The 26803-nt window shown below is 43.0% G+C and overlaps 3 protein-coding genes across 9 annotated transcripts in view; all 3 read right to left on the bottom strand.

Moving 5' to 3' along the window:
* ahdc1 (AT hook, DNA binding motif, containing 1) overlaps positions 1-2551 on the bottom strand; it is an 18738-nt gene extending 16187 nt beyond the window's left edge. For all 3 annotated transcript variants that reach the window (XM_068333473.1, XM_068333474.1, XM_068333475.1), the window contains exon 1: positions 2293-2551. The gene's annotated coding sequence lies outside the window, so the exon portion shown is untranslated. The remainder of the gene's footprint in view (positions 1-2292) is intronic.
* A 1437-nt stretch (positions 2552-3988) lies between these two features.
* On the bottom strand, positions 3989-18192 carry yrk (Yes-related kinase). Of its 3 annotated transcripts, none has more exons than XM_068332259.1 (13): positions 18041-18192; positions 12732-12775; positions 11429-11680; positions 10793-10895; positions 10352-10450; positions 10027-10130; positions 9778-9927; positions 8793-8957; positions 7290-7469; positions 6571-6647; positions 6328-6481; positions 6013-6144; positions 3989-5196 (listed from the first exon to the last, which is right to left on the bottom strand). In XM_068332259.1, the coding sequence occupies exons 3-13, from the start codon at positions 11655-11657 to the stop codon at positions 4988-4990; spliced, it is 1602 nt and encodes a 533-aa protein (XP_068188360.1). In that variant the 5' UTR covers positions 11658-11680; positions 12732-12775; positions 18041-18192; the 3' UTR covers positions 3989-4987. The 3 variants fall into 3 exon arrangements, with proteins under 3 accessions (XP_068188360.1, XP_068188362.1, XP_068188361.1); XM_068332261.1 differs by lacking the exon at positions 8793-8957 and adding an exon at positions 8049-8204; XM_068332260.1 differs by having other exon boundaries at positions 17919-18059.
* A 1361-nt stretch (positions 18193-19553) lies between these two features.
* sesn2 (sestrin 2) lies at positions 19554-26218 on the bottom strand. Of its 3 annotated transcripts, none has more exons than XM_068332448.1 (12): positions 25381-25519; positions 24945-25112; positions 24060-24125; positions 23732-23920; positions 23072-23254; positions 22604-22822; positions 22239-22374; positions 21297-21412; positions 21131-21214; positions 20641-20747; positions 20416-20560; positions 19554-20154 (listed from the first exon to the last, which is right to left on the bottom strand). In XM_068332448.1, the coding sequence occupies exons 2-12, from the start codon at positions 24948-24950 to the stop codon at positions 20068-20070; spliced, it is 1338 nt and encodes a 445-aa protein (XP_068188549.1). In that variant the 5' UTR covers positions 24951-25112; positions 25381-25519; the 3' UTR covers positions 19554-20067. The 3 variants fall into 3 exon arrangements, with proteins under 3 accessions (XP_068188549.1, XP_068188550.1, XP_068188548.1); XM_068332449.1 differs by having other exon boundaries at positions 24945-25201; positions 25381-25492; XM_068332447.1 differs by lacking the exon at positions 24945-25112 and having other exon boundaries at positions 25381-26218.
* Between the last annotated feature and the right edge of the window lie 585 nt (positions 26219-26803).

The following is a 26803-nucleotide window of genomic DNA, read 5'->3' as shown; positions in this document are numbered from 1 at the left end:
GGCGTTTCAAGTAGTGACTAATAATGGTCTGACTCATTCACCACAGTGGAATAAATTTTCCTGAATGGCGGGATTATATTTGTTGTGATGAGTTCAAACAGGACTATCGAGGGTGTTCTTCAGCTGACTTTCAAAACACACATCTGTAACAGCAAAGGAATTTTTTTTTTTTAAATTCTTTGTTCTATTTGACAAATCTTGAGCACAGCTAGGAGCCAAATTTGCAAAATGAGATGTTTTGTGGCTGTGAGGAATTTGTTTTTTTGGGGGGGAGAATCTGCATTTTGACAAAAAAAAAAAAAAACAATCTCTGGTGGAATATAATCTGTATGATTCCAAAATATTGAAGTTCTGGTGGAAATACTTGTGTTGAAAGTGCTGACCGGCTTCATGTCTAGACTATTAAACCATTCAACAGGTGGGCCCATCCCAAACGTGACGCACAACTCCCAAAAGCTCCATGAATCCATTCGATAAATGTGTGTATCGTATTGATCAGTGTGTTTGTGTGTCTGAATGTGTCTGCGAACATGAATAAGTGAGTCACTTTTATCGTCTCCATCCATCTGCATGACGACCTCCATATCAAGAGAACGTCTGACTACAGCAACCTCACATGCTGATAGGCAGAGAGAGGAGACAGGTGATTGGCTGAGCTGTCGGTGTATCAGCAGAGTGTACAGCAAGGTGCAAACAAAAGGTACTTTGACAGCACACACACACACACACACACACACAAACTTGGAAGTACACTTGCGAATCCAAACTCACACAAATACACACACACACACTCACACAGACACACATTTTTGAAACGGGATGCGGTGCGTTTGGTGCGCTGACCCTGCCAGTGAGGACAGGAGGAACATCAACGGAGCTACAAGGCCGTTGCTATGACAACTAGTCCCGCTCACACAGGTAGGGAAGCACAATGGGTTTAAGCTGTTATGTGCGCTCGCATTCTCTTTATCTCTCACGCACACGCAAAAAACAAAAAAACACACACAAAAAAAAACGCGCGCAGACACTGACGCACAGGGTCATGCACTCAAGACAAGTTTGACAGACAACAGCTGTCCGCCAGAAGAGAGGCCGCTCCCCGCATCCTGCCCTCCGTTCAGACGCGTGGAATTATTCATCATGTCCAAGTGGACCCACCAACAAGAGGAAGCCAAGAGTGAGACAGACAGACAGGCAGGCAGACAGACAGACAGGCAGACAGACAGACAGGCAGACAGACAGAGCGTCACTCTGCATACTAACGGCACCTGCAGCCTGTGCACGTCTCCGAGGGGCCCTTAAATAACGAACTGTCACTGCCCAGACATCGACATTGAATTCCCCCCCCCCTCCTTCTCCTCCCCTTTGGCTTCTCGTGTACTCTTTCTTCCTTTTTACCCCCCACCCTCCAACCCCACCCCCACCTCATTACTCCCCCCCCCCCCCTCACACGCAGTCTAGAGCTGATAATCACCGCCACGTCTCTGATGTCACTGCAGGACGTCCTGCTGCTGCGTCCTGACAACTCCAGGGGGGCTTTGGCGGGATGGAAACCCCAGCGGCGAGACGGATGACCCCCCCACCCCCACCCCCCACCCCCACCCACCCCAAAACGGACCCTCTCCGTCCCGTGTTTATATGTGAAGTAAACATCCGTCCATCATCACCGGGGAAGGGGGGGGGGGGCCCCCAGTCCAACCTCTGTTATGTGTCACCGGTATATGTAAATACAGTATTAGAGAAATCCCACTAAACTGACCCACGGAATAAACGCGAGTGTGCGTCCATGTGTGTGTGTGTGTGTGTGTGTGTGTGTGTGTGTGTGTGTGTGTGTGTGTGTGTGTGTGTACCTGAGAGGTGGAACTGTTTGTACCGGATCGGAGTCATTAGACAAACAGGTGAGGAAAATAAAAAAAATTGTAAATACTTTTTAGAAGCAGGTGGAGACGCACCGGGTTCACTGAGTGCGGGTCCAAACTATCCAGGACGCGTGATGTCCGTGTGTGCGTTTGAGCATCACAATTAACAGATGTCACCGCACACACACCACCCCAAAGTACAGCCCGGTTGACCCTCCAGCAGCTGGAATGCGGAGCTCCGTTTATTCCGCGGCACCGACGAGGTTAACGTGGAAAAAAAAAAAAAAAAAAAACTCCCCCCCCCTCAAAAAAAGACGAACAGCCAGAGGTGCGCAGCACAGCTGGCGGAGCGGACAGTACGCAACAAAAAAAAAAAAAAAAAGAATTTTTTTTTGCGGTGTTGTGTACTCAAGACGCTTCCACGCACACTCACCGCGGGGCTGGTGCTTGGAGACGTTGCCGTGTCAACGCGTGGCGGCTGTCGATGATGACGGTCGCTCGGCTCCACTCCACGCCCGGGTCACGGAGCTGTTGTTGCCTTGACGGCTGCAGCCGTCAGCCTGCAGCATTCCCCCCTCATCTGGTGCTCCCCGCGTCGGAGGGAGACAGTCCTCCCACATCAGTGGTTGTACGTCGTCTCCTCCCGTCGTGGCGCGCCACCGTCTCTCCTGTGGCTCCAATGGAAAGGGGGGTGGAGGTGGTGGTGGGGGGGGTTGGGAGGGGAAAAAAAAAAACGCTCCTCACGTCAAATCTGCACCCAGAAAGATGTGAAAAACACAAAAGGAAGGGAAACAATATAAAAGAACGGGGAGGGGGGACGTTGTTTCACAGTCTTTTGCAGAATTAAGGGGCTGACATAACTGCGGTCGAGCCCCGCACGCTGGGCTCGGCGATACGCGCGGGACTCCCCGATATGCGGGAGGCGAAAATCGATCGTGCGCCCGTGCGTCTCCCTGCCTCTGCAATTCCAGCTGTCCGTCTCCAGTGCGCCCCAGTCCCCGCTATGCCTCCTCCAACGTGCCTGACTGTCAAACCCATCCGGGCACCCGTCGCTGGCCTCACTTTACATCCGTGGAACTGTGGGAAAAGTAGTTCACTGAAGAGCGAGAAGGAACGCGCGTCAACGCGAACAGGAGCGAGACGGACGACACTGGGAGTGGGAGTGGGAGTGGGAGTGGGAGTGGGAGAAATTAGGTGACACGACTAGTTAGGACTCATTCATTTCTGTAGGCTCTAAAAGATTGTCACGTAAAGACACGTTACTGGAATAATTGGTCTTTACTGCATGTGCAGTGTTGTAATTTGTATTTCACAGAAGACTACTGGGGGCAAGGTTGCCCAGCAACATTTTTTACACAGTTTTCTGACAATAAAATTATTCTTAAATCTTAAATTATTTAAGATTATTATATAAGATTTATTATTTAAGATTTATTATTATTAATATTCTTAAATACTCAATATGGTTTATTGACGATTTAGTAGTGTTTATTGTATTAAATATAACTGTTATTTACATTAGCAGTAGAGAACAATAATTTAAAACACAGTAAGGTAGCATTAAAGTAACTATTTTACTACTGTTAGATTGATCAAGTTTTATATTCTACACAACACTTATATATTGATTATCTAAAAAGGTCCAGAGCTACTTTCAAGATAAAAACATTTGGAGATACCATGTACTGACGTTTACTTCCTGGACTCCCATCATTCCCAATATCACAGCCTAGTTCTGTAAGTTATTCGAAACCACAGACTGTCTGTAAATTTTACCCAGAAGGCATCACTTCTTACAGTATTACACCATTTTAATATGAAACACTATGTTTGTAAGAATTTTTACTTATTTTTCCCCCAGTAGTTTGTTCGCTATGCCATGTTACTGAATGTTTGGTGTAATTGTAGATTACTATTCAAAATGCTGGAAGCACAAAATATATGAAGTGGAAATATTTACATACAGGAGACCTAGAAACGTAATAAATACAATAAAAATTTAAAGAGATACTGAAAAAAGGTCATCTCCGCATGTTTGCACCGTTTAAGATTTAAGTGGAAGTGTCCAAACAAATCAGCATAAATGTTTAATTATTATTAAAATGCTCAAAATAAGACTTGAACCAAGAAAAAGATATTTTATCTTTATTAAAATAACATGACAGGGTTTACATTCGCCGTATAACACCCATTGCTTTTTCCCGTTTATGTGTCATAGTTCACCCTCCAATGGATGAAAACTGTATACATGTAATTAGAAAGAGAAAATGTTGTGATGCATCAGATATGAGTTAAATTAAAACAACAAGAGGCAGCTCTTACTAAATTGTCATGCAAATGAACAAACAAAAGACATTCCAAGTCATCCCTCAGACTACTAACAGTATCAAAGGTATTTAAATCTTTTTTATAAATTCATTTCAAGACTTTAAGGCACATTTTGGCGAACACACTGTCACAATTTCCCATTTTTAAGGGATGGGCAATGACCAGTAGAAATAATCTTTTGAGGTTTGAAAAAGGGTCATGTTACTGGGAGTGTGTGTGTGTGTGTGTGTGTGTGTGTGTGTGTGTGTGCGCGCGCGCATACATAATCGACTCAGTCACCACACACTGTCACAAGCTCATTCTTTTGAAGACAATATTTCTGACACCTGTTGCTCTCTCCGTCATTTCCGTGTCGTCCTGCTAAACTGCTTTTCTATTCTTGGACACACAGAATTCAAAAGAACCAGAACATAATAATGGCAGCTGAGAAGATCATGTACCAACTCCACTTCCCCCCACCTCAACACAACCATCTACATCTTCTTTCAGTTCCTTGTTGTCATGGTTACAGAGTAAAGCAACATTACTGCAAGACCTGACCAGCAGAGCTCCGACTGGAACATGGTTGACTGCTCTGTGCTGAACAGGCTGCAGCGATCAATGTCAAAAATGAATGAAACTGTCTTTAAACAACTAAACAATGCTATGATATGTATTTCAATGTGTGTGTGTGTGTCTGTGTGTGATTATGTGTGGAACAATTACATGCCTATCAGTGTATTAGCATGTGTATATCCATGTCTGCCCATTCATGTATCTGTGTGTCCGTTTATTTGTCCGCGTCCGTGCCACACGTGTGGTCACAGGTTTTCTCCAGGCTGGTACTGCGGCTCTGTGGCGGTGAAGTAATCCTCCAGGAAGGACTGCAGGTACTCAAAAGTGTGCCTCTCGTCGGCCTCCCGCCTCCAGCACTGCAGCATCAGTTCATGGAGCGAGGCGGGGCAGCCCGGGGCGCAGGGCATCCTATAGCCCCTCTCAACCTGTTCCAACACCTCACGGTTGTTCATACCTGAAGGGGTGGAGGAAGGATGGGATGAAAAGGTTGGAAACATAAAACAAATAAAAACTACAACAGCAATTTATAGGATGATGAATAAAAAAAGGAGGAAAAATAAGATCCTTCGGAATGATCAAGTGTTGGAAGTCATAACATAATACAAAGGTGACAAAATAAAGCAATTTAAATAATCTAGGAGACATTTTGATGTGGCTTTAAGAGCAATTTCCTATTTATTTACTGCATTATGAAAACACTTTAAGACTCAAAAAATTCTCATCAAGAATTATTGCTTTAAAGCACACAGAAAACGAGTTTATATGTTGCTTTGTTTGAATTTAAAACAGTCACTCACTAACAAAGCCGTGGATATTATGCATTTATTCTGCCTATTTATTTTTAGGTATCAGAATAAATAGTTCATAAGCTTGTCTGTTCTTTGTTGTGATTTATTCATTGCTGTTATTTGACCAATTTCCCATTATCCGTCTGATTTTTATCTGTTTTATTTTCATGTTGCAGCTATTTTGTTTATGACACGTGTGAAATAGATTTAAAGCCCCTGTGAAATAAAGTTATCACATTACATAACTTTAAAAACACTCCAAAAATGAATCCATACATTTGATAAAATTGTATGAGAATACAAATAACTGCAGATAAATGACATTAAGAATTTACTCTTTAAGTACCGTGTGAACAAGACACTAGTCCTAGTTTTACTGCAGTTTATTCTGATTGAAAATGTAAAAAAAAACCTCTCTAATCTGGTGGATTTTCACCGTCAAAGGATGATTAAAGCTTCACTGCATCAGATGTCATCCATACCTGGGTACGGCACCCGTCCTTTAGTGATGAGTTCAGTCAGCAGGATGCCAAAGCTCCACACGTCTGACTTTATAGTAAAGCGCCCATACAGCGCAGCTTCTGGAGCCGTCCACTTGATGGGAAACTTCGCCCCTGAAACCATGGCAACACAGTGAAGATGCATAATCATATAATTAGGATAGGTTATCTATTAAAACATAGGCTGGCGGCAGAGGCAGACACTTTCATCACTGAGCCAGAAGCCTGTCTTCCCCTCCTTCTTCTCACACACACACACACACACACAGACACACACACACACACACACACTGATACCTTGTCTGGCTGTGTATTCATTGTCCTCGATGAGCCGAGCCAGACCAAAGTCAGCGATCTTGCACACCAGATTGTCTCCGACAAGAATGTTTGCTGCTCGCAAGTCACGATGGATATAGTTCATCCTCTCGATGTACGCCATTCCAGCTGCGATCTGCAGTGGACACAAACACAGGAGGCGCTCAGACGGATGATGAAAATGCGTCTCCTGAAGGTCTTGCCGGGCGTCTGTGTTGAACTCACCTGGGCGGCCATGTCCACCAGCTGAGGCAGCTTCAGATTCTGTCCCTCGCCATCTTTTAAGAAGTCCAACAAGCTTCCTGAAAAAAAAACCAAACAGGATGAAGCGACACCTGAGGAAAATCTTCTCCCGTCTTTTGCACGAATACGTCTTGATGCGTCTTTTTCATGAATATTTTTGATGAATATCAAAGAATGCTGTTTGAATAGATTGGATACTAAGTAGTAAATATTTCTGTCTGTCTATCTGTTTTCAAAATTGGTTGAAAGTGAATGAGTGTCTCATCCGGAATCTGAATTTTTAAGGACTTCAATACAAGATGGCACATTTGCAATGGAAGAAAGAAAGAAATCTACTCCATCAATGATTACCTCCACCATGGAGGATGCACTGGTTTATTTGGACTATGCAGTGTCAAACTGGTGGTAGAATGGGGCACAACTCAGACCTTCAATGTGGTCCACATCCAGGAGATGTGGACCACATCCAAAAACTACAGAATTGATTTTCCCTAATGATCACAGGCAAGGAAAGCTACATAAAAATGAATGAATGGATGTCTACATCTATTGTGCGTTATTCTATCTGCGATTTCTTTCTTAAAGTGATCGCATTTTAGTTTCAGCTTCCCTTTTTTTGGGGGAGTTTCCAACCAGCGACAGAAATTCATATTATATCCACAGTACGTCACACGGCCGTGACAGTTCGCTCAGCGGGATACCTTGGCTCATGAACTCCGTGATAATGTAGATGGGCTCCTCAGAAACCACGGCGTAGAGCTGCACCAGCTTGTCATGGCGGAGCCTCTTCATGATCTGAGCCTCCTCAAGGAAAGCCTCGGGGGACATCGTCCCCGGCTTCAGAGTCTTTACCGCTACCTTGGTGGTACCGTTCCACATGCCTGGCATACAGACAAGGGGATGTTAATGCACACATCGTACATGGACACATAGAGACGTGGCATGCAGAAACACCAGTTTTCTGACACACTGATGATGTGATGTCTGTATATGCATGTGCGTAATATAAAAACTAGCAAATGAATGAAATGTGGCTAAAACACAAAGAACAAAACAGGACATGAGCACACAGACAGCAACAACATCCAAAAAGTGGTCAAACCTTTGGTGCAGGGGTTGTTATTTTTTGAAAGCATGCATGACATGACTGGTGATGTTAGGATAGGGGCGGGGGGGGGGTTACTGGTCTTACATCAACACCAGCAGCACCTCAGTTACACAGACAGGAAAAATGCCTGACTGGTTTCTGGAATCTGAGACAGATTCAGTGTCATAAATCAGATTGGATAGATGTGTGTGAATATCAAGCACTACTTAAAAAACATCAAGCTTTACTTGCACAGATTGACACAGACAGCGAACATTACCCACAATTCTTTGCTACGGGACAGTAAGACTACAACAGGACGAACAGCTCTCCCTCTGGAGAGCGTTACGGGTTGAAGTCGTGTCGTTCTCACCCATCCAAACGTCTCCGAAGCAGCCCTGTCCCAACTTCTTTTGAAACGACAGCATTTCCCTGGATGCCTCCCAAGCATCCCGCCCGAGGCCCATGGTGAGGGGGGTGCAGTTGGGACAGGGCTTGGTCAGGTAATGACACAGGCCGTCATTGCTGCCTATCAGGAGACGGCAGCCGGTGAGGAGCGTGGGGAGATGGAAGCGTGGAAGTGGGTGATGAAGGATGGTGGAAGTGATGGGTGGAAAAATGGAAGAAGGAAGGATGGGGATGGAGGTGGTGGGGGCGGGGGACAAAGAGGTGAGATCATGAAACATGCACATGCAAAAACAGGGAGAACGGGAACGGCTGTGCACACCTGAATGGAAAATAAAGCCATATTTGTATTCATTAGGTTCTGCCTGTGTGTCCGTCTATCACACACACACGGATTTATTAAGGATTTGTGTCACCGCTGCAGTTTCTACATTTAAAATCTACTCCAGATTACAGATATGGAGCTGTGGTGGCATCTGTGTTTGTGAAGGCTGATCTGGAGGTATTTTGTTGCTCTGAACAACACAGATGGATAAACCTGGCTTTACGACGCATCTTTATGAGTTTGCAGGTGTCTTGCTACCGACACGTTCACTCATGTTCTTGTTAACTAAACACAACCAAGACTTCACACCGGGTGCGAATCCTTGTGTTAACCAGGTGTGCTCCAGCCATTGCCTTCCCCTCTCCAACCCACTCCAACCATTCCTACCCATCCAGACTTCTCCAAACTGGCCGTTGCCAAGTTTCTTAATCAGCTGGAGGGATTCGCGAGGAATCTCCCACATATCCTTGGTCTTCACTGATAAATCAGCCAGCTTAGGCATGCCCCGTTTACAGCTGCCAATTAAACGGCAGCACAATCCTGCCGCTCTCTCTGGGAGAGGGAGGACAGACAAACAGGGGGATGAAAAAAAAATAACAGGGAGAAATTAAGCAAAAAGAAAGAGCAGCAAATACAGAGATGAGGAAAGAAAAAGACGGGATTCTCATGTGTTTATGCAACTGAGAAGTTCACAAAATGTGCAAAAGAACATTTAGAAAAAAAAGTGAGATAAACACATGTTCAGCAAAAGAGAAATAAACACATATTCAAAGCCGTAGCACAATCATTGATGAAAAAAGACAGGGATATTCCAAATATATGGATAAACAAAAACAACAACAAAAAACCACAGCAGAAAGAGAAAGTTTATGATGTGTCAAAGCAAATCCGTCAGGACAAATGACACAATACAGAATGTGTTTTATCCATTGGAGCCACCAGGGGGCAGATTTGTACAGACAGACAGCAGAGGAAGCAGAGGAAGAGGAGGGCGTGAACTGAGACTGAAGGGAGTCACTGCCGGCCAGTCATGGTAGCAACAAGGAGAAATAGTTCACTAAGGATATTCTATTCTATTTGGGTGAAAGATCAGAAAACAAAAATACCGCAAAGTAAAAGTTGTGTTAGATTATCATGAGACGCAAACGTCACGTAGATCTAAATCGGTCATTTTGTGTCAGACATGGGGCTTTTCAATAAGTTTGTAAACCAGAAAAAAGTACAATTGCATCTATGTAGTAAAGCAAAATAAAAGTACGAACTTAGCTTTACACTGTTGACACCAGAGCGTTATTTAATTAATGAATTCTCTCACAGTTAGAAAAAGACGGCCTGGATAAGGAGTGACGGGATGGTGCTGGTGTGGTTCTACCTGTGTAATGCTCCACCAGCTGCTGCACCGTGTCGAACTGAGATCTGGTGGTGATGTAATAACCACCGTTGTCCAGTTTGCGGATCTTATAGTGCTTGACGTGGTCTCCCTTGTTGTCATCCCAGTCACGGATAGACAGAGAGTAAGCACCTGGGAGGAGGGTAGGAAGGAGAGGAACAGAGGTGCGGTGAATGTGTGTGTGTGTGTGTGTGTGTGTGTGGTTAGTGTGTGCATGTGTGGCACACCCACCCTTGGTGGTCTCGCTCTCTCGTATGAGAAAAGTTCCCCTCTGGTTGCCGTGGCCCAACAGCTGCCTCTCTGCATCCTTCCTCCCCATCTTACCAAAATACCACCTGTCACCATGACAACAAGGCACAGGTCACCATAGCAACAGCACATGTCTCATGACCTCTGCCCTCACTTGTCAGTGACTACGAGAATCATTCTGTGTCAATTATCGATACTTATATTGCGGCATTCAATACGTGTGTGTGTGTGTATGTGTGTGTGAGAGAGAGACAGTGTGTGTTTTATGTGCTTGTGTGTTTTTGTGCATGTGTGTGTGTTTGCTTACTCTTCAGCCTGAATGGAGTCCACAGGAGCGACGTAGTTGGAGGGGATGTAACCCGAGCTGCCTGTGTCCAAAGAGCGAGCCTCCCACCAGTCGCCCTCTCTGCAGAAAGAAAACACACACACACACACACACACACACACACACACACACACATTCACACACAACTAGGATCTGGATCCAGATGCTGCTACCTGTAGTAGTTGCATCATTTCCACTGCTAATGGCTGGCATTTAATGGCAGCGACTGACATTTATTATATGCAAATAAAATTAATCACCTTCTGGGAATTATAAGTCATTTTATTTAACAATCATTACATGTATTTAACATTCAACTCCTGTTGAATAGCAGCCACTTCTTGAATTAAATAACATGTTATTACTATTTCATTAGAGGCGTTGGTCCCTGAACGCGGCGTCTGCAAACAGATTCCTACGTACGTGTTGTTGATGATGTGGAATTTCTCTCCTTTCTGAAACGTCAGGTCATCTTCCGTTCGAGCTTCGTAGTCGTACAACGCTATGAAGAGGGTGACTCCTCCACCTGCACACACAAACAAGCAAACAACAAACATGTAAACACAAACGGGTTTCAAAGAGACGCAGCCATTGACCTCTGGGTAATTGTCTCAGATTATATCAGTCTGTATAAATAATCCATGGGGATTAATCTTCCCTCCACTGTTCAGTTTGCTTTCATATTTGTATATCCTGTTTGAATGGTGCTAAATAGATAACCTTGCCTTGTTAAATGAATTAAACTCATCATTCCCGTCATGTGTGGTGATGCTATTGATGATTTTGAGGTGCGGGAATGAGGAGAAATTAGTCTTTGTTTCACACAAAAATTAATTTAACAGTTCAGCTGGAGTTGATATGAGGCTTTATTGAGTTTCAATAAGAAAACAAAGTGAATTTCAAACTAAAAGGACTTTAACGTTTAAAGATTTGAGTAAATGAGACTGCTAAAGGCCTCATATGACCGCTAGCACATTTTGAAACGCACCGATTTCCAAACAGGGGGGCACAAAAGAATAGAAGTTCACATTAAAACATCGTTATGCTGTAAAATCTTACTTCCAGACCACTGGTTTGTGTTGGTGTTGGTGAAAACAGTGTTGGAGGAGAAGCCCTTGTTGAAGTCTGGGATGGTCTGGGTGGGGTCGGGACAGTAACGGCCCTGAGACACGCCGCTGGACAACCCTCCATCTGTGTTGCTAGGAGACAGATCTGCGATGTCTACTGTTGCTGATGTTTCTGCTGCTGCTTTGGCGGACTTCTTCTGCTTGCAACAGACACACCCCATAATAACCAGCAGGGAGACGGCGTCTGTCAAAGCAAGGAGAGGTAATGGAACGCGACACAAGTTTAGAAAGGTGAGGTTGTCAAATGAATCTCCTTCTAGCTGCTGGTCGGTCTATAATAGAGACTAAAAGATGAATGGAGTTTATTGTGAAATATTTTTAAGTGGAATAGTACGGCTTCAGTTACAATTTATTCACAAATATAACAACAAAGGTCAGTTTAGAATAAATAAAAACCAGAAGAGGAACATGAACTATGGGTCAAACAGAGGAATGATATCCTGATGCTCTATTTTAGATTTGTTTTTTCAGAATAGAGGTTATGATCTATTTTTACAAAATGATGACTCTCTGTTTTCTTATTTATTTTGTCCAACTAAAAAAAAAAAATAGAAGCATCAAATTCTGACATGTTTTCTGTATTGGAATTCAATATATTATGATTTTTTTTTCTCTTCAAAATAGAAGTACAACATCCTGAATTTCTATTTCTAATTCATTATTATTCAAAATATGAGCACAATAACCAGAGCTTTAATGTAAAAAAAAAAAAACCAGCATGGTATTATTCATATTTTCTGATTTTTGGTTATTTTTCACATTACCTTCCCAAATTTGTTTGACTGAGAATTTAGGCTGATTTCAAAAATTTAGGAAACAAGGAGAAGAAAAGTAAAGAAATAAAAGATGTCTTCATTAAGTGGATCAAAACCACAATTGGAGAAGATCTGAAATGTGAGTCAAATTCTCTCAGTCTGGATTTTCAGACAGATTTAACATCTTTTGAGTTGTTTGCACATGACAAACCTTGTCAACGTCAAATCCAGATTGATAGAAATCGATGCAGCAGAGGAACTGAGCAGGAACTTTGCCGCTTCTAGCTGAGTACAGCAGAATGAAGGACAATACAGAACCATCTGCACACAGTGAAATTGATTTAGAGGACAATAAATCTCCATTTCTCATCTATTCACGTCAGAGAGCTGTGGCATCACCAAGTGTGGATAGCGGAGGAGGAGGAGGAGGTATGGGGCCACAGGAGGTGGGGGGTGAAGGAGAAGTTAACTTTTCCTCACCTGATGTCTTCCTGAGTCAGATCATCTGTCAATCAGCATCGCCACTGAAAGAAAAAAAAAAACGAAAGAGGTGAGTGACAAGCGATGGAATGAAAGAGCGAGGGAGGAGAGAATGAATGGCACAGAACCAGAGATGAAAAAGGTGACACAGAGAGAGTGAGAGAGAGGGTGAAGGGCCGCAAAGCGTGAATAAAGTGATGCCTGAAAGGAGACGCCGGGAGACAAAGGCGTTCGGAAAAAAAAGAAAAGTCTAGATAAGAAAAGTCAGACAGAGAGAGATCAGGTTAGCCACTTCCCCTTGTGCTCGGCGGTTTCAAGAGACATACACTCTGTGTGTGTGTGTGTGTGTGTGTGTGTGTGTGTGTGTGTGTGTGTGTGTGTGTGTGTGCGTGTGTGTGTTTAGGCATGTGGTGTAATATACCTGCACAAGTCACAATTAGACAAGACCAACTGACACAAAGTGACACTGATGGTGTAAAATATATTTCTTAAGGCATGTGCAACACTGACTTCCAGTTCACACTCAACTGCATCAAGAGGAAATAACACACACACACACACACACACACACACACACGCACGCACACATCTGCAGGCAGTCAGCACCATGATCTTGAACTCAGGGCAGCAGTTCTTATTTCATTAGTTAGAAAAGACAGAAATCATCTGCATGTGTTGTGTGTTTGTAACCAGTTAGCTTAGCTTAGCGACAACACTGACAGTGGGGGGTCGGGGGGCAGCTAGCAAAGCTCCAGCTAATCTAAAGTAAACCCTACAGCCGTAAAGGGTGTTATTTTGTTGTTGCGGCTGTATCGCTGAAGCATGAAGTGCTTCATAGCGTGGGAGGTTTCTTACCCTTTTGGAAAGTGCCCTGAGATCATTTTAGTTTCTGTTTGACACCATGCAAATAAAACTTGGCTTTTCATAGATGGACTGAAAAAGGTCAGAACGCCACTCTCTAAATCAGCAGCTATGAGGATTGCATATATTTACTTGCTATGCATGCAGCAAAATGGAATATATGGAGGTTTTTTTGATTGGAATGCAGAATCAATCAGTTCGGAGGGCGGTTTTATTGATGGATATTTCAGTTGGGAAATACATGGTAGATGAACAGTAATATAATCGTGATTAAATGTGGCATCAACTTAAAAGCATTCTATTGTCACTAAAAGCTGGACGATCAGATCAGATCATGATGAAAGCATGAAAATCTCTCCTGGTTCAAACTATGCAGACTACATTCCTGCTCTTGAAGTGTTTATCATCAGTAGCTCGTGAGATAGCTTCAAAGATATGATTTTCCATGATGGCATAACCGAACGATGAACACTCTCTTAATGAAAAAGTCTTAAAAAGTCATAAAAAAGGACTTTAAGTGAGAGAAAAAAAGGTGATCCACGGTCTGTATTCGTATCCCAATCCGCTGAACTCAAACTATGCAGATGACGTCTTGCTGATGACAAACAGAAAAAAAAAACAAATGGCGTTGATTGCTCTCCTGCTGGCAGAGATAATCACTGGTGTGATCATTTTAGAGGATGCACCTCTCCGTATCACTATTATAGGAGTATCACATTACATTAGTAGCTACTGTAGCTGAGTCGGCGACCTTTCCTTTCCCGGCTGCGGCCCCACGCCACCCCCTGAGGAATGTGATGGATGTGACACACAGGAAGACTAACAAAAAAAAAAAGCAAGAACGCTCCAGGTTAGTCCGACTCGACGGAACCGCCTGACATTCCTGTTTGAAGCAACAAAAGCTATTATGGGCGATGTCCTGCAGGAATCCAGCGACAAATATGCAAAACTTTAACATGCTACACATTCGCTATCAGGCCGGACATCAGGAGAGCCATAGGAAGTCAACCCTATTAGAACTTCCTGTCCATCCCCTCTGATGGCTCCCCCTTTTCCTGGAAACCGAGGACAGAATGCATCCACACACACACACACACACACACACACACCTTTTTTGCTGTTAGTTTTTCTGTTTGCGCTGACACCCCTCCAATAATAACCTTTCGTTACACCAAAGCCGCTGCCGTCTTTTTCTTTCTGATAAAACTTAGAGAGGAAAACAGACAGAGGACGTTTCATCTTTATCTCTCCCCTGACCTTTCTCTCATCTCCCCTTTTCCTCTGCGTTACCAGGCTTGGCAGATGACCACAGAAGAGGGGATCAACTCAACAAAAAAAAAACAGCATTTAAACACAAACACACTCACGGGCGGGGGGGGGGGGGGTGACTGTTTATGGGATGGATATGCAGTCATTGTTCTCTGTTGGGTTCCTGTGCATGAATTTTTCTGCTCTGTTTTCCTCTCTGCACACAGAAGCTGTGATAATTCATAAATGCCACCGGATAAATCGGTCAAGCTGGGGTGTTTCTACTTGAAGGGGAATAAACATGTTTCAACATTAGTGTCACGGTGTCAGGGCCAACTGGACAAAGGCCTCATCAGACGAGTACACAATGCACACATCAAGTACACCTGTTGATGCTTTCTGGGTGTGTTTGCGTCATACATGAGTAACTGCAGTTCCTCTTTGCCTGTTGAACCCATGCATCATGCAGCAAACACAAATCTGGAACATTGTATTTTCTGCACTATAAGGCGCACTGAAAAGCCTTTAATTTTCTCAAAAACCGACAGTGAGCCTTATAATCCAGTGCGCCTTATATATGACAAAAGTTTTTTAGAATAGACCTTTCACTGAAGATGAGTTCTCAGATGTGTTTTATAATCCAGTGCGTTTTATAATCCCGTGCGCCTTATAATGTGGAAAATACTGTACAGATTTAAGTTGAAGTCAAGAGGCAGAAACATCACCATGCAGACGTCTTTTAAAAAAAACCCACATTTATCCCAGTCCTGCTAATTCCACAGATATACCAGCGTTTTCTCTGATAGCTGCTTCAAAACTAAACTTAATTCTCTGACTGGCTGTTGACATTCAAAGCAGATTTTTACAGCAGCTGGTAAACACACAGACAATAAACCATTTAAACACTCCAACCAGAGAGAGCTTCTTCCTCTGCTGGGAGGAACGTGGTGCTGATTTGTGATGAGTTTGTCTGGAACAGCCGGCCCCATTAAGCACAGACTAATACTTCATATCTAATAGATATTAGAGAAGAGATGCTATCCTTTCACAGTATCAATAGTTCACTGGGATGGAGATGGAAATCTTTGAGACAGATATCACAAAGATAACTGGAGAGTTGCATGTTTGTTTGTTTTTTAACCAACATTTTTAACCAGGCAGAGTGTTTAAAGTACCAAATTAAAAGCACTCAGGGTGCAGATTGAATCTTTTCAGTATTATAATATGAAGGCACTATAATTGATGCTTTGTGGAGGCTTTATTAATGTTTGGTCAACATTGAACATTGAGCTCCAAGAAAAATATCAATTCATCATTTTGTGCATAACCCTTATTTTGAAAAGCTACCTATAAATCAAGTGATGGAATAAAGTTACAGTAAGTCCAGGCTCTGAGTGTTTGGTTCTGCAAAACAGTAAAATGCAATAAATTTGTAAACTCGAAACAATATGAGGAAGCAAATAAATTGTGACCTCCAAAAAAAAAAAAAAATGTGGTGAACTCCTGAAATCACTAGAACACGACCCTCCATTGTGACAAACATCCAGATCCAGATGACACACCCTTTCCTGCACAGCGGACTGCCGATAAGATCCCAGCAGGGAATTCACTGCAGGAACATGGGTGTACACACACACACACACACACACACACACACACACACACACACACACTCTTTGCTCAGGAAGCCCAACAGGATGCAGAGTGTGAGTGGAACAGGAATGATAGGACAATGGGAAGCAGGCTGTCACCAAAACCTCGCACACTCATACAGCGTGTACGCAAACACATTCAGAAAAGAAAAAGAAAATTGAAATGGGGTGGGGGGGGGTGGGGGTTTGGAAAAGTTTGTCGGGACGTCCTCTTTCCACATGAAGTCATCTGGTCTTGTTGGAGGGCATGTGTGACTACTAATCCAGATTTTAAAGCACTGATAGTCTTCACACGTTGGAGCCTGTGGTAGACGTGACTGAACACCCGCCATGTGAAGGCGTTCACTTCCCCATATGGGGTCACCTTTATGAAACCATTAAATCGACAAAGCTCTTAGCTGCTTGGTGGGAAAGTTTTGTGATGACGGTAACATCCATCTCACCCCCCCCCCTCCAAAAAACATCTCCACACCCCCTTCCTTCCTGCACAACCCAGAGGCTAAAGACAGGAACTGACCTTGTAATGAAACAGGAAGTGATGAAGTCCGGCCTTGGACAGCCTAATCGTGTTTTTTCCCCAATCCAACCCTAAGAATTCCGCGACACCTCCCTCAAAAAGGCCACACGGGCCTGACTCCCCAGAGATCATTAGAGAAACAACATGGATATTGGTGATTTAGAGGAGGGTGGTGGCGCGATTATGACGTTCCCCCCTTGGATTCTGACTTGATGAAGGAATAAACCACATCTATGACGCGGAATCGTCTCAGATGGATGGACATGAGGAGGAAACAACCCGCCTCGCCTTTTCCTCAAGGTGCATCCCTGCAGGCGTCGCCACATAAATCACTGCTACGCTCACTGGAAGAATATCCTGTCTGTGAGGAACATTTAACGCTGTGGGGGCCTAAATCCAGCTTCATTTGAAAGAAGTGCCCTGATATCAAGTTGATTTAACACAATATAATCTATTACAACATCTATGCAGATGACACTCCACTTTAAAGCTCGTATGACTAAAGTTTCTGGTAAATTCCACTCTTTCAATAATGCAATGTTGGCTGTTTGATTTCTAAATATCCACCTCAGTGGTATCCGCTCAGCATGACGGGTGGAAGTGGCTGCACTTCAATAAATTCTTTCAAACTTCCTTTATTTAAATAGTAAGATAGTCCGAAGTTACTCAATCTTTTAAAAACTGATTTCTGTATTTTTTTTAAAAATAAAAATTTTTAAAAAAAAGTTTACTTTTGGTTGAAATAAATGTACACCGGGGTCTTGGGGAGTAATTGAAGGGTCTTCATCTATTTGGATGAGTTTAGTCATAATTAAATAGACTTCCTTCAACTATATAAACCAAAAGTGAAACTTATCTATTTAATATAATTATATTTAATATTATCTTTATAATATGTGTTAAAGTTACCTCTGGTACCCCCACCACTTTGATGACAAGTCTTCAGAACCAAGCCAACAGCCGTTTCTTCGTGATAAAACCAGGTGTGTGATATTTCCACGCGTCACGACACAAAACTTGAGCGGACATACCTGGAGACAGGCCCGTCGTTCTCCTGGGGGGGTCCTGGAATGAGACGCGCCGCTCGGGGGTGTCAGCTGTGACTCCCGGCCGCTGGGAGAGGAGTCGCGCGCGCCTCTTGTCACGAGCGAGAAGTAACGAGCGCGCGCCTCGTCCGGGAACTTCACGCGCTCGGTGAGGTCCAGCCCAGGGAAGCGCGCGCGCGCGCAGTAGACCACTAAAAAATTAACCTTTTTTTTTCTCAATATTTATTAATTAAATATTTAATAATTTATATTTTCAAATTAATTTTAATAAACTCTATTTTAAAGACTGTTTTTTAGCTTCTATATGGAAGATAAATCAATCCACAGGAGATGGGAAAGCAAAACGCAACGTGACCAACAGGAAGACAAGAGTGAGAAAGTGTCACCTCGGTGCGGAGAAATCACTCAAATCGGCGGTGCTCATTGATGAAATGTCACTTCTTATGATTTCATGTCCAGTGAAAACTGATTACCTCATAGGTTAACATCGATTAATTATAACCAGGTCGTATTTCAGCTGCAACTCAACAAGTAAGACAAATATATTGTCGCGCAATTACGATTCACCTTGAAGAGTGAGCTGACTTGTAAAGAGTTGTAATCTTTCACCGGTCTTTGAGTCTTTGTCTCCATCTAGCGGGGAAATGACGAACAGCATTCTTTGGATTTAAATTGATCGGATCATTATTAACAAAAAATCTCACAGAAATGCACCACTCATGCTTTGTTTCGAGTTTTCTCTCTTTTAAAAGTGGTTATAAATCTGTATGCAGAAGGGTTTTCATATTTCAACCTATAAAGATTTGTGCATGAGTGCTTTAAATTTTAAACAAGATTATTTTTAAAGAAATATGACCGTTTTGTCAAATGAATTCCAACCAACCTATCTAGAAATGCAGAGACACTGAGGAGGAAATGACACCAGCGAGAAAGGCACCACAGGGGCAACCTGACATGATGTGTCATCTGTCTGCTGGATGTTGTTTTTGCAGTTTGAATGCATGGAAAAACCACAGCCTAATTCATAGTTAAACCTGTCTGATGGGTTGAGTGAGTGCAACCATGTGAAGATGATCGACAGGATAATGAGAACAGGAATCTTTGACTAAAGAGTACGCACCATCCAACCCACGACATTATCTATAGGCAGTGCCAGTCCATGAAGAGGAGATTAATGAACCATGATGAAGGGCACACAAATTACTGTTGTCATCAGATGTTGAAGACTCCAATGAAACGTCTGACCCTTTGTTTTATTAACAACTAAATTAGAATGAAAATTCAATAAGAAAGGAAATACAGTATAGGTTATTTCCATACGACACAAGCGACTCCATCAAATTTGTATATCAACAGTAGTGGATTTTAAAATCCCTTGAATCTCTCCTCTTCTGTCAGCTTTCACAACAGAACACATTCAAGGTCAATCACATCCCGAAATAATGATTCATCATCAATCTACTGTATAAATCTTTAAATGAGGCATTCAGAGACAGAATACATTCAAACAGTTTTAATTCTGAAAAAGTATTTTCATTTCTTATAAAAATACAAGTCTTTTTTTTTTTTTTTTTGTATGCGTTCTAGTCTGCGTCTCGCAGACCCAGACGTCTGAGGCAGGAGTAGTCACGATGTGGATCAGGGGTTAAAAAGACACGTCGAATGAACAAATCAGAAATGGAAAAACTTGAACCAAGATTGTGTAAGATATGTAGGGTTGTGTGCAAGTGTGTGAGTGTGAGAGAAACAGAATAATCAGAACTACACTTGAGGCTCAAGTGGAGAAAGTGGACCTGATCGATTTCAGTGCAAAATACGTAACACAATTAAATATATACTGTATATATCCCAGTTGCAAAGCAAGATCAGACCATTAACACTGAAATGAAAGATATGCATGTTCAAACATTCACTGTTGTCTGTGTGTGTACCTAGGACTGTATAGATGTGTTTCACACACGGCTGGGCGAAACCACAGCTGGCTCAGCATCCGCAAGATACAAGCAACCACATCATCTCATATAATACGTGATGGCACGTAAGGTATAGAGAAGGGCCGCTTGCAGACGGGCTTCCATGACTATCAGGTTTGCATGAACCTACAAGAGTGGGAGGGGGGGGGGGGCAAAAGAAAAAAAAAAAGAGCATGTAATTACGTTTAGGTTCCACATTTTCTCACCCTGTCTGTAATGCTTTGTGTCCAATGACATTTTGAAAACCAAAGAAAACTAGGGAACACGCTGAAATATCAAATGGTTCATTCCTCGTTGAAAAGGTGCCAAAGGGAGACAAAATGTCAACAGATTCATTTATTGTGGCTGAAGAGGACTGGGCGGGGGGGGGGTTGAACCCATTCATACCTTTTCAGAGTGCCTGAAGTGTCTCCAGAAGGCGTGGTAAATGCGTGTGGTGGTCTGCTCAGGGTGACAAGCCATGGTTTTTACAAAGACCTTCAGAGCACGCTCCAACAACACGTTCACACTGCCGTAGTCGTAATCGTCGTAGCTGCAGAGGCACGGAGTGAAGTTAGAGACAAAAAAATGTCTAACATAGTTGACAACAGGATCTCAGCCTGTGAGACGGACCGTATCCCGTAGAGACAGTGGATGTAGTTCCACAGGGCTTTTCTCAAAGTGTGGGTGTCCACACCTTCATGCATAGCCATCCTGTGGTAGGTCAAGTTGCTCACAACCTGCAAAAACAAAATTTTAAATCAGATCAGGACCCGGATGTGGTCCAAAGGACATGATATTTGATTTTAGTAGTGATCCAGAACTTTATGGGATTCTTAAATTACTGGATGGAAGCAATGACAAAATTCAGCTTCCAAGCCATCAATGCTTAGATAAAAATGACTCAACATCCTGATTTGATCAACAACACATCAAAGTCTGATCCGTGTTTCATAGTCCAGATCAGGTGACTCTGGATCCTTCAACTATAGATCACAGATAATTTGCGACTGTGAGATAATAAATAATAACACCACTTGAACAAAGATCAGGTTGAGTTGCGAATTTAATCTGATTATTACTGTTTATTTTTTTACTTCCATCAGATAAAATTTGAGCATACCTGAAATTTTTCATCTAAGAACTGGCCCATGTCTGGTAAAAGCCTGTTAACCAGAGAGAAGCCGTGGTCCTCCCACGAATAGTCCTGCACAAGTCAGACAAACATCAACAAACACAGGTAGAAGCAAAACAACAACAACAATAATAAAAAGTACAATCAACACTACCTGGGCTCTCATGGTGGGAGGAGCCTGCTCTCCTCTGGGGGCAAAGTCCTCGTATCTGAACTCTGGATCCTCCACCAGACGTACCACCAGCTCTGGTGGCGCTTCCCACACCACCGCTGATAAACAAACAACAAAGTTGTAAATAAACAACTGTCAAATCAGTGAACAGGTGAGCCACAGGATATACAGGGAGTGCAGTGAAACTGTTTGGAAAGATTTTTTTTTTTTTAAATTAAGGATTCAAAGAGGACTTTTAAATGAGGATACAGACAGAATTTCAAAAAGGAATGAAAACCCCAAAAATCTTAGTTATGTTTTTTTTTTAAAAAGGCCTAAGGTGTCAGTTGTGGTGTTTCATTTGTGTTTTCTTAGCATCAAATAAGTTACCAGAAATAAAACAACCTAACCAAACATTAGATGGATAAGAACGACCTAAAAAAGGACAGAACTCATGTCCAACAGGGGCGGTAATGAAGCCACAGGGGTCTTAACCCCCCAGCCTTCACATCAGGATCACATTACTGCACACACAACTAGTCGTTTTAACATTTAATCAGCAGCAGCGGTGCTGACCAGCAGTGATTTCACTTTGGGAACATTAACATGTTGGAATGTTTGATTGTTTTTTTATATATACATAAATTACAGATATCTTTAATATCATTTACAGTATTTTCTGCACTTCAAGGCGCACTGGACTATAAGGCGCACCTTCAATGAATGGCCTAATTTAAAACTGCTTTCATATACAAGGCACACTGGATTATAAGGCGCACTGTCGGTTTTTGAGAAAATTAAAGGCTTTTAGGTGCGCCTTTTAATGTGGAAAATATTGTAATTAATTTAGCATGTTAAAAAATTATTCTTGATGTATGGGTTTGTCATCTTGATTTCCATATTATTGGCTACGTGTCAAAATGCCATGCCGTTGTCCGTTCGTACCCGTCGGAATGCTCTCGCTCCTTTCCCTCTCAAAGCGAGTGACCATCTCCTCCTGTGTGCACTCTTCCTCCTGTTGCTGCTGCAGCTCTGCCATCCTCTTCATCAACACCTCTACCTCCATCACTCCATCACACAACTAGACGATATTCAAAAACAAAAAAAGAAAGGCTTGAGGAGCTTGGAACTTTGTGGTTGAAGCTAAATAAACAATGGCAGGCATGCTGTTCCTTTAAAGCTTACTAGACTAGTGGAACTGGTGAAACAGAACTGGCAGTGACCTAGTTATCAGTTTCTCCTTTTCTGGTCAACATTACGTTTTAACCTGTAAGCGGTGTTAAGAAAATTAAAAAGACTAATCATCTGACCTCTTGCCTGCCGTCCTCATGGGCAGGGCTGTGAGGGCTACGAGGGATGTGGGCGACTGACGGCGGTTGGAAAGTGTAGCCTCCTGAGTGGTCGGGTTCAGGGTTTAAGCCGCAGCCCCACACAAACGAACAGAGAGAGTGAGCGTGTGCCATCAGGACCACGGCGTGAATGAGTTCAGCCAATGACCAGCGCGGTTCTGCTCCGGGACACACCAGCTGCTGCAGGGAAGAAGAGACGCATGCAGGGAGACTTGAGCTTTTTTTTGGAACCCAATGCATGATACTAACATTCAGGACTGTTAATGGATTTAATCATCCTTAATTTTTCATCTAGCAAATACAGGATTAATTTCAGACACAGCCCGAGTCAGAAATCCTGTGTGTTTAATCCTAGTGACATGACAGATGATTAGTGTTCCAGCAGGAGGGTGAGGGACAGGAAGTGTGTGAGAGAATGTTGTGTCTGACCTGAATGTGCTGCTGTGTGATGAGCCAGGGTCTGTGTGCCAGCAGCTTGTTGAGTGTTTGAAGGCTGCGCAGTTTGGTGGGAGCGAAGTCAATGCCGCTCAGCCAACTCTCATCGCCGCCAGCCTCCAGAAAGCCGGCACTGTGCTGTTGCACCAGGTACAGGCAGTGATGGCGCGCAGCAGCCTGGCAGAAATAAACACGAGAATTGCAGCCCTTGTGGTGATTGTAATGTCCGAGTTTGACAGTTTGAGAGGAAGATTGGTTGAATTTAATTTACAAGTTAACATATCTATCAAAAGCTGTTTTTACCTGGAATAGTAGTGCAAGAGGAAACAACAAATGGCTTTATTTAAGTTTAATATCATTCCAGTCAGAGTCAGGATGCTGCTTTTGTGCAGGTTGACGCTCTAGAAACTCTACGCTCCTCTAAATGGGATGCCACTTTAAATTTTGTTGCTTCTCTGGTCAGGTAGGGATGCAGCAGCTGCTTGTTTAAAGATAAAAATTCTAACAAGAGCACCCACACAATTGTAAGTAGGTGCTTGGTTGATCATTTTTATAACACTGCAGCCCCAACTGGTTATAAATGATCTATTATAAATCGTTCCTCTTAATGATCTTTGTAGTGCTAGAAAAGTCCCGCTTCATGGGTTTTCTTACCATGACAGCAATATAATGTCTCCAGTGATGGGGCAAGGGGCCGTCCAGGGCCAGCAAAGCATGCTGGGTCTTCAGGAAGCAGCTGAGGTAAGCAGGGTGCAGGGCCATTACCATGGTGATATGGTTCACACGACCCGATGAAAGGAAAGATTCGATGAGTATGTCCTGATCCGGCCCTTCTTTCAACATCTGAAGATTAAGATCAGAGTAAGAATGAATAGATGCTCATAATACACAATAGAAATATAATCATGCACCAACCATCAGCGAGATCACTAAACATCCGTCTCCCATCTAAAATAAAGTACAGGCCAGACAAGCCACATACCTCTTTAGCGGTGATAAAGGCACTTGGGCCTGAGGCCAGAGCTCGAGGGACTTTAACTCCTTGTTCCTAGTGGTGAGAAAGAACAAACAATTCAGTCAATAGCAGCAAAATAATGATTGACTTTGTTCTTGATTAATCATTTGATCTAATAAATGTCAGCACATACTTTAAATCAAACTTACCAAACAAAAAAAAAGTTTTTAAAAAAGAGTTTACTATTAAAAGACAAAAATTATAAAGTTCTCAGACCTGACATTCTTACATGGATCAACACCGACAAGATGAAAAACGTCAAAGAAAAGTCATGTTAAGAATTAAATACTGTACTAATTACATCTCATCATTAACTCCATTCTAAAGTTTACCAAAGTAAGTAACATCACCTAAAGCACTGACTTGCTGCTAGCATTTGTAATTATATGTTTATCATTAGCTGTTTATGAACTATCTAAAATATATATGATTTTCCATTACAGAAGATCTGGAACTACTTATTTTTTTACAAATGAAATCCATATGAATACTCTGAAGTATCTCAACTGTGTATGTCAGTGTCATGTCTCTGCTCTTCTCCGGTTCCATACTGTGACCCAATACATGAAGTACCCCTACACCACAGGCCTGTTTATACATTTCATTCACCCAGATCTTGTATATTTTAATATCCCATCTGTCTAGTGGTAGAGCATTGTTTAAAAAAAAACAACAACAGTTAAACAATTAGATTAACAGATTAACTGAGTGGATTACCTCAAGACAAATGAAAAACTGCAGACAGCACCAACCCCCCCCCCCCCCCTTAACCTCAACTAGACCTACTTGGACTGAACTTGTTCTGATGTAACTGGAGACACTTGTTTCATAACTAACATGCAATCAACTTACAGACATCGTCAGAGAACAGGACACCGCCGCTACTCTCCGAAGGAGCTCCTAGGAGGACTGAACCCTAACCGAACGCAGCCTTCTTTCTGCGGCTCTAGGTGGCCGGGAGGGGGCGTGGCCGCCTTGCTTTGTTGTGCACACCGCAACACAGTCTTGCATCACCTCCTGCTGCTCCATGTATGATGAAACATTGGGCCAAACAATAAACGAAACCAAACGAGCCCGAAAATATCAGCTCACAGGCACGATTAATATGCCTGTAAATAAAAGTGTTTGCATTCACGTCAGAGGCCAAATGTAAAATATCGCTAGAACTTATATCGTTATTTATTTTGAGGAGAAATCGACTTCACTACGGTCGATTGCTCCCGGTGTTTCGGGGGTTCTGCTGTGTCCGGACACGTCGTGAAACACAGGAACTGAATAAGATCCTCACCTTCGCGATCCGTAGCAACTCGGTTGCCCTCTCCCGGACCTCCCGCAATGGGCACGAATGGGACAACCGGAGCAGGTGAAGGAGCGTTTCTGTATCCAGCTCCGCAGAACCGCACCGGTCCTGTTCCAAACACATCCGAACCCCTTGACTCAGCTCCTCCAGAGCCGCTGCTCTCTCGTCATCGTCCCTGCTGCACAGCCGCGATAAAGTCTTCACACTCGGGCCAGCGTCGGACCCTGACTCGGACCGGTGGCGGCGTGAGCGACCCGAACCGGACACTCGTCTCGGTGTGCTGTCTCCGTTAGCCTGGCGGATAACTCCTACTCCATAATTGCTGGCCATGACGTGCACTAAATCAAACGCACCCCGAACTACTTGTTGACGCGCCTGGGTTTAAATGACCCACACGCTCCTGCTAGCTTAGGTATTAACCTCGCTGGTGATGCTAGCCTGACGTAATGGTTGTTTTTCCTCCACCGCCCAACACCCGAGGCGCCCGGTGGCTTTCTCCTATCGCTGTTCAATTATCTATTATCACTAAACATTAACCGTTCGGACAGCCGCCAAAACCCTTCTCTCACCTGACCGTCAAGGTAAACCCTACGGTTAGCACGTCGAGCTAGCTGCGGCTAGCTGATGCTGCAATCTTAAAGGAACAGCGTCTCACAGCGAAAAGCGTCGATGTTCGCGCACCGTGACTCAGCGCTGATCGTTCAGGGTTGGACGGCCGGGTCAGAACGTTCTGTTTCCAGCACAAATTCCTCTCGCCTAAGACGCCGAGAAACATCAACGCACTTGTTCCGTCAGCTGTTCTCTTGAGTTGGGGGAGAGTCTGTCTTCCTGTGTGACGTCACGGCGACGCACACGAAATTAATTGACCGTCTCGTGCGTTGCGTTCATGGACCCTCACCGCCCGACGAAGTAGGTAAAAACTAAACGTGACATCATATTATGCACCAATACGTATTAGGTATGTAATATTGTTAAAAATTAAAAATAAAAAAAAAACTTCTTAAAATTAAACATTTTTAATCTATTTTTGCTTTTAAACCTTCTGGTTTCTGAATTAATTTAGGAAATATTGATTCCTGTTATTTCTTTTATTTACCCAAATGCCACTAGTTTACATGAGCTTTGCTGAGCTTTTAAACGTTTATACTGTCAGTAAAATGCTAAATCTTAAAAATTCGTTATCCTGCTCCGACTTTTATGTGGAAAAGTCGCAGCAGTAAAAAAAAAAAAAAAAAATTTTAAAAAAAAAGCTCATTTTGAGTTTATAGTGATGGAAACAGCAAATTTGATACTTATAAAAAAAGAAAATAAAATGGTCAAAATAAAGATCACATTAATCATCACATTATTTAATGCACCCTGATGCAGAGGTTAAGCTTTTCCTTGAGAGGTGATCTCATGAATCACCGAA

Source organism: Antennarius striatus, chromosome 14, assembly GCF_040054535.1.
Source record: "Antennarius striatus isolate MH-2024 chromosome 14, ASM4005453v1, whole genome shotgun sequence".
NCBI lineage: Eukaryota > Metazoa > Chordata > Actinopteri > Lophiiformes > Antennariidae > Antennarius > Antennarius striatus.
The sequence above is the reverse complement of the archived record's forward strand: the minus strand, read 5'-3'. Positions and strand labels throughout refer to the sequence as shown.